The sequence below is a fragment of the Echinococcus granulosus genome (assembly GCF_000524195.1).
Source record: "Echinococcus granulosus chromosome Unknown EG_S00059, whole genome shotgun sequence".
Lineage (NCBI taxonomy): Eukaryota > Metazoa > Platyhelminthes > Cestoda > Cyclophyllidea > Taeniidae > Echinococcus > Echinococcus granulosus.
The window spans coordinates 19,189-27,281 of record NW_020170439.1 but is presented as its reverse complement, the minus strand read 5'-3'; the positions used below and the strand labels follow the sequence as shown (position 1 = coordinate 27,281).

Here is an 8,093-nt window from a genome sequence, read left to right as displayed (position 1 = left end):
ACAGTCCTTGAGATCTAGGAGAGTGTATAAATGTACAAGAAGGGAAAGGGTGTTGGCAAAACTTAAGCGGAAATTACACCAAGGGGAAGAAACGGCGTGCTGGAAGAACGAATTCATATCCTCGGTAGGAGAATTAAGTTCTTTCTTCTGTTGTTAATTTAAAATTCAACTTAATTTTATTTTTAACAAGTCGTCGGCTTTATTAACCATGGTAACCAAAGTCATCTTTTATCAGTTCACAAAAATGGGAAACAATGACGCACCAATTTATCGTCAGGTTGTTCCTCGCTGAAGGAGTTACTAAAATTCGATCCAACTCCAAACGGAGCATTGCACAGGTTTCCTGGAATCGATCCGGAAGGTTCACTCGTGGAAGCCTTGGATTGTATTGGTGAATTTCGGGGGATAGGTGCCTTGCACTTTGTTGTTTTTAATGGTGAAACCTACAGGAGGTTTAGACACTTGTTAAATCTTTGGGTGATGGCTCAGCACAAATCCTTTTTGAGGCTTTTTTATCTACCGTCGTTGGCTCTATCTATTTCTGGGCAAACTATCACTGCCACTTTTAGAAACTTAAAACAATCGCCAAATGTCTGCCGCAAAAGGGTTCCCATCCTCCTTCCTTAAGATAGGCTCAAATGTCGGGATAAAGTGTCTAGTTGCTCTTGACTATCTCTCTCTGTCAACTGTCAATTAGGCGTCTACCTAGTCCAGAAACGCTATACTTAGAGTCATCAAGAATCAAGACACGGGTAGAGCCAGCATTTATATCGAATGTCCGAGTAACCTATTCGACAATTATTTTACGTTTTTAAGACTCCGCTCCAGCACTCCTTCATTCAAATTGGTGTGGTCATGACCTGCGGAGTTAATATTCCTAGAATCCTGACATTACAGATTCAGAGGTCACTGTTTTAAATAATTTGTTGGAGCAAATTTATCCATTCATCCTGTTTCCACATTGTATCCATGCATCCATCCATCCAGCCACCCACCCATCCATAGGGTCCCTTTACCATCTCGTACAACGGGTTGCCTCCACCCCACCCACTTCATTTTTTAAGACAGAGAGATGGATGGATGAATGCGGGATGGGTGAGGGCAAAATGAGAACAGGACAGGGATTAGTAAATGGAAATGGAGCAGATCCGAAACGAGTAGGAGAATGAGTCGATGAATACAGGGTGATTAGATGGATGAATGGATGATTCCTTTCTTCCACTAGAGGTGATTTCAGCTCATCTACACTTTTGTTTCAGAGCAGGCCCCTCTTCTGCATGGGACATGCCCCACTTCCAAGATCAGATGATAAAAAATGTTTCTTTATTCAGACACATGTCAAGTGTACTCGCCAATTGTTTATTTTGGTTACATAGGTCAATGACAAATAGCCTCAGAAAAATCTACCATCTTTAAACGCTACTATCTACTGAAGCTTCATATTTTCTAATCAAATCAAACACAACCAAAAATAGTGCTTTTATTCCCATGGGAGGCACCATCATGTCCCTCTAATGACACAAGGGAGTATTCCTGTTTCGTGCTGACGTTCAATCATGCAAGTCTGTTGCATGGCCAAAAGCTAAACAGGAGGGGCCAGAAGGGGGGACGAAGAAGGGGGTAGAAGGATCTAAAAAACATCCATTAGAGAATTGCGTGACTACGCGAGAGCAATTAGTGCACTAGAGGACCAAATCCATGTAAGAAGACATGAACCTGCTAGTGAGGATAGGAAAGTAGAAGATGTGAACTCAAGGTCAAGCGGGGTTATCAAAACAGTCAATTTGTGTCATGAGTTAAATCCGCAAGGTCAATATATTTTGATATTCTGGCTATTTGAGTGGCTTGGAAAATAGGTCATTTTTCTTTTTGATTATCAGATGGCCGAACTAAACCATGCGGTTTTTAAATAGCTCGTTGAAGTCACTAGTTGCGACATGTAAAGACGCATAAAGGTGACTACTTATAGGGCACTTTGAAGTATAGATATGCCTAAATCTATCCGTATGGTATTCCTTCTCGTACTCTGTACTGAGTAACATCTGGAGAAGATAGCAGACCATTTGGTCTTCGATTCTAATGCCATACCACTCAGATATGGAGTATATTCAACAAGACTATCCAACATTGGTAGTTTCGAGATATTACGTATCACTAATAATGAATTAAGAAGGAGCTTTAGTGATGTCGATCATGGACGCTGAAACAACTGCTTTACATCTACAAAGAAAGTCGTGGAAGCCATTGAGCCAATGGGTCCAAACAAAGGGTAGTGGATAATAAAAAATGTCTAAGACTACAAAATTCTTCCTCACTGCGTCTAAATTGTTGATTGACTGGCTGCGTGACCTACTAACATGTGATGCGAAATGGTTTTCATATTTCACCATTTGTGAAACGAATAAGCACACCGAAAAATCATCAAATTGCAAAAGTACGCTTCTAAGAAAAAAGGTGACGTTATCTGTCAGTGTTTCTAGATTGACAATAATTTTATCCGTTGTTACTTTGGACCTATTTTTGACAGCTTCTTCTTGTCCAGTTCAGGCTCACATTTAAGAATACGACTTTATTCATGTGAGTAATACTTATTAGATAATCAAAAAACGATAAGAAAGTGTCCCTTTGAGAAAAATTACTTATCTGCTTATTTTATGCGGTGGTTTAAGTACCTCGCCCACTCGATTCCATCCTTTTTAAAAAGGAAAACGGTATACAATGTGAAATGGGAGAATCCCTTGCATTCAAATGGTTCATAAAAAAATTCATTACTCAATGCACGTATCTATTGTTTTGCTACGGCTAAGTGAAAAAAGTACTTTTCTCGGCTTAGAAAAAGTAGAAATGTAGCATGGGAGAGGTATTCAAATAAATGTGTGCTGTTCTTCTGGTAAAATGGGAAAAAAATTTGAGTGAATTCTGAAAGTCTCTTAAGACATGCCCTTCGATGAAATGATCATCCAAGCAGTCTAGGCGCCTTTACAGCTAGAATAAAGTTTCTTAGTCCCCCAACTAGTCTACCAAAGTCGTCTAGGGGTGGAGTGATCCCATAAACATGTGAGGCGAGTAGTCAGTTGAGAGAGGGGTGGGTAGCCAAGGCCACTTCTAGGGTCAAGGTGGTCAGTCAATCATTTAATCAGTCAATTGATAAAGTAAATCCAACTGTGTACGACACGACTTGCTACTTCCTCAAACTTTATCAACTCCCGTCTGACAGTTATTGACGTGGATGGGACAAATTTGTCCAGTAACTTCCACTGCTAATCACTGGTAAACTGAACTTCTTTTAGCTGGCATTGACACGCATTTTTCCCTGCTTTCACGAATAAAGGGCCTTCTTGAGGTGATGATTTGGGTGCCTCCTCAAAAAACTATGCACCAAACTTTGAGAAAATTTTCTACAGTCTGCCAACTGAGAAGTGGATTTAAATACGACCGTGGAATGCATCTTATAACCGCCTACAAGTTGCAAGGTGACATTGCAGCAGGCTACACCAAAAAAGGGTATCAATTTTTCCGGTCATCCGATACAATTTTTTGCATCTCATATCCACCTTACATTATGATGAAGTGATTCCACTTTTAATTAGACGGAGCATACTTTAAATAATTAGCAAAATTTAAGAATTTGCAAAAAATGTGAAGCATATTTTGCGCTATCCACAGACTTGCGTCTCAAATCAAACAGCAGTGATAAGTGAGAAGAAGTAATGGAGAATCATAACGACACTACAAAATATCCCATTTAAATCTAGCAAAATTCTTCTTGCTAATATTACAGGCAAAGTGTCTTTCAAGAATCTGTAAGAAATTTAACTTAAAATAGGAATTTATTCGCAAGTAATCTTCCTCGTTTTGGGTAATTTGTCACCTATGAAATCTCTAGGTCACACACGTGTTTCGTCAACCTACATTAAGGTAATCGCAAGAAATCATGTGGTTTTCGACATAACTTGTCAATAATGACTTGTTATAAACCCTGAGAAGACTTGTTCGTTTGTACACCTTATAAGATATGGAAATGTGTGACCCTATCAATACGGTGGTCTTTATTTGCATTCTCGACAATGTTTTCGCCTTTTTAAGAAGCTCATCAGATAATAATATCGCTTTGATGACGACAACGGATATGCTATGAACCCGTTTTCGTTAAGTAACAAATAAGCCTGCTTCTAAAGATGTAAAAGCCTATCAGCACATTTTGGGGTAGCCGAGATAGCAGAATATTGCCGTCCTGAATTGGGTTAAACAATGTGCTCCTGTCGACGATAAAACTATGCAGGAGAAGAGGGTCCTCATCTTTTAATAAAAGGAGCATATTTTGTCATTGATGTAATAATTTGAGATTATGGTGTCAGAAGCTTTCAGTGGCGTGAGGCACAAATGATAAAATGATCAATTTTCACAGTTTAAGCCAACTAGGGAAAAAGTCGTGGAATTTACCCGTTAAGTGGGACCCACTTACATACCCAAACAGCAGATGTCAGAATACAACCCCCGAAGATTATCAATTTGCTCTTCGCTGTCTTCTTTGCCTCACATACTTTAAAGGACACTATGATTTGTAAATTATTTGCTAACGAAAGAGCACTTAGTTGGTTCTTCTCAAATGGTCTATTCACTAGCACTAGTGACCCTGTACCTATAGGATACCACTTTATCTTATGCTATTTGGACTAAACAATGCAAGGCTTCATACCGCACCGAGAACCTTAATGCACTTTACAAAGAGAAGGAAGAAGGGAGGGGATTACTACTTCTTTTTGATGCCAGTATTACACAATCACGTAATCACATGTATTGTAGAACAGACAGGTGGCAGGTAAAAGGGTTGTAATAACGAAAGTAAGTGGGCTGAGACGCCTTGTTTTTCAAAACAAAACTTCAAAAAAGAAGAAATTCGGAAACTTGAGTTTCTTTGGAAAAGGATAAAAAATTCCTTATGTGATTACTTCAATCAACAAAGTACTTTTAATAAATCTTATAAGTTATCTTATTTTTGGCAATAAAAACTCCTTGGTAGTGGGACACTTTGTCAACAGATTATTTCTTCAAAACGGAAAGTTTGATTGAACCTCATTCTGCTCATGTGTGGTTGAAAATTTACCGGCAATCTGGACATAAATACAACCAGTTGTAATTCTTATTTCATAATATTTTAGTAGATAATTTTGGAAACCCAGATCAAGGAAAAATCTTTCTCAACTATGGAGTAGAGGAGGAGAAATTTTGTGATAAATCAGAAAAACCTCGGCAATTTGTGCGCTAATGAGTGAATTAAAATCAAGTGGATCTCAGCAGACGGATATAGCATCTAATTTGCTTAAGAACAAGCAAAACAATCAATTAATTCTTATCTCTAAAACCATCAGTTTTGCCTTGAAATATAGGAAACATAGACTCAAATTACCAACAGGTCAATTGAGCACTTAAATCTGCTTTAGAAATAAACCAAAATATCCTAAGCAGTCTTAAGACTAAACAAAATTACAGGTATCCTCCAAAAAGTTTAAAAAATTGTTAATCCAAATCAAAAGTGATAAATTGTTCAAGAAAGTAGTTACCCTATTTTTCAAAAATTTCTAGGCCTTGTTGCCAATTTTTGCAATTTACCACAGTTTTAAAGACTTATAAAACAAAATATGATCAATGTTTAAGCAAAATTATGGCCTACCTGTTGAGTTTTGGTAAAAATGGGTGGCTTGAATTTATTCTTATCACCAATAATTCGCCAGAACGACCCTCTGCCAGGTTCATTTGGTCGCCTTGCTATTTTCCGAAATGATCGATTAAGTGAGAGGTTGTGTCGTATCGAGTTCTAGACTTAAGCATCATTTGAAGCGGCCACTTACCTTCCATCCGTTTTGGCCATCGCGGTAGTAAGGAAAATTCCTGCAGATCCATTCATAAATTTCATTTAGGGTCATTTTATGCTGAGGAGAAGACTCTATTGCCTTTTTGATCAATTCGGCGTAACTGTAAGGAGGTTTATCTGGGTGGGTGGGTTCGGATTTTATGTTCCCACGCATATAGTCCCTCGTTTCCGATTGGGAAACTTGATCAAACAAAAAGGCATTAATTTTTAGTCCCGAAAGTAGGTCAATTGCGGGATTAACGAGCCAATCCATTGCTGTCAGGCTGTCGTCGATTTCAGTCATTTTGCCGTCACGTTTAAAATCGTTCAAACGTGCGACCGCGTCAAGCAGCTTAAACAAACCACAGTCTAATTTACGATCCTGAAATGCAGCAAAATCACTGCATATTCTAGAGCTTTTAGACTTCAGCATAAAAATCTAACACATAAAACGATGCTAATCTGCTGACTTTATTTTCGAAGAAATTTAGATGTAAGAATACGAAAATATTTTCTAAGTAAGGCTATAAGAAGAAAATCCGTCATTGACCATGTAAAAAACGCTTGCCTTAAACATGTTCTAACCATAAACATTGGAGTTGTTGTATTTTTTGTAACTATATCTTGCAAATCTAATCTTCAAGTTATAAAGAGATTGCCTATCTATTAAATGAATGCGAAATTCGTTGAATAAAACTAAACAAGGATCCCTAAACATTGAAGAAATACTCTTACAAAGTGTTGCCTGTTGGTGATCATTTGCTGTTTGGATTTCAAAACCCATTCCGTTTACCATTTATTGCGTATCATGTGGCATCTAATGATCAATATAACTCTGTTTCGTAACTAGTGCTGTTTTGCACTTTGAATAATGCCAATCTTGTAAGCACAGCTTTGCTAAATTCGAGACGACTTGTAGCGCACTGACTCTTTTCTGACGTCGAAGAAGTCATAGCACTGGGACAGACAATGCGTATTAGACGTACAAAAGGGCTGAGGAACTACTGGCATGATCCGGAGGCCTGTTTGACCAACAAATGTACAATAAATCCCCAAGTGCATGTATAGTGAAAACCTGTGAGTTAACAAGCAATCAAAGCATTACAGCTCATCTAAAGCCTACACATTTCCCATACTGTACACATTCCATCAGCGCGTTTGTAATGTTCCCGTCGTTCGTCCCCTCTATCTACAGTTTGGGATGACTAGAGGGAAGCACTTTTTTCTGTGTAATATGGTGGTTGTACAAATGCGCAACGATTTGCGGGAAGGAAATCAGTGCATGTCCTCTCCATTGGAATTATGGACATCCGCTTACCTACAAGTTTAATGTAACCTCCATTTACTGTAATGTCGCAGTCTAGTACAATAGTTTAGCGTGTATTAGGAGACCACTGGTCTTTCACTAGTTTCCATTCATTCATCTGCGTCACTATAGGATTTTTGCAGCAAGGATATGTAATACATCTTTATACTTCGTCAAACGTCTTAAGCGCTTTTCTTTTATAAATTGATTACTCGTTTATTTGAGACTTCCTGTCAATACCAGTATATTTGCAGAACGTAAAACGGAGCTAGCTACTGAACGGTGAAAATGAATTTCCGAGACCTCTCGCCTGTAAATCAACCCACCGCAGACGCAGATTTAGAAGCAGTTTTTTGAAAACTTTTATTACTTTTACTACCGAAATAATAGGCGTCAAACGTTGTAAACCACCTGGGATCCTTAAAAAGACAAATATTTGAGCATACTTGAAGCTGAAAAATAGTGACTCCGAAAGGGCACAAAAAATGCAACGGCCCTTACTAACCTACAAGTACGTTCCAATGAATGAAAGTGTAAAGCTCTGTGAGCTCACCAAGGTGGGATATTTGACTGAACTTCGCTCCGCCTCCACTACCCGACTTGAGGAGGCTAGCAGCGTTGGCAGAGGCCACGGTGTCAGTTGTGCCGGTGAATAATGCCACAGCATGAGTAATCGCTCGTGGGGACCTCAATTACATCCCATGGGACGAAACGAGGATGTGTTCGCCCTCCCGCAGACGAGTACAATGAAAGACAGGTGGGCGCGCCCGAATCCGTCCCAATTACCAGTCCACCGTGGGGATCCCCTCGCTTATCTAATCATGTGATTCGACTCCTTCGCCCACCCTCTATTGCCCAGACGACCTCGTACCAGCTTAAAGAGGGACCGCGTGGACTAGTTTCGTCTGGATCATTGCTAGCAAAAAATGTTGG

At 39.1% G+C, this 8,093-nt stretch overlaps 2 protein-coding genes across 2 annotated transcripts in view; both read right to left on the bottom strand. All coding sequences in view use genetic code 11, as the record gives it.

Moving 5' to 3' along the window:
* Positions 1–2,128, bottom strand: part of EGR_06538 (hypothetical protein) — a gene marked incomplete at both ends in the record, with an annotated part of 4,544 nt that extends 2,416 nt beyond the window's left edge. Inside the window, one exon of the mRNA XM_024495787.1 lies at positions 2,026–2,128. Within this exon, the coding sequence (XP_024349747.1) occupies positions 2,026–2,128 (103 nt within the window). The remainder of the gene's footprint in view (positions 1–2,025) is intronic.
* Positions 2,129–5,609: 3,481 nt separating this feature from the next.
* EGR_06537 (Forkhead box protein J3) lies at positions 5,610–6,650 on the bottom strand (the record flags this gene model as incomplete). The annotated part of the gene is made up of 5 exons (XM_024495786.1): positions 5,610–5,627; positions 5,675–5,818; positions 5,853–6,293; positions 6,325–6,368; positions 6,440–6,650. The coding sequence occupies 5 exons, from the start codon at positions 6,648–6,650 to the stop codon at positions 5,610–5,612; spliced, it is 858 nt and encodes a 285-aa protein (XP_024349746.1).
* Positions 6,651–8,093: the final 1,443 nt, after the last annotated feature.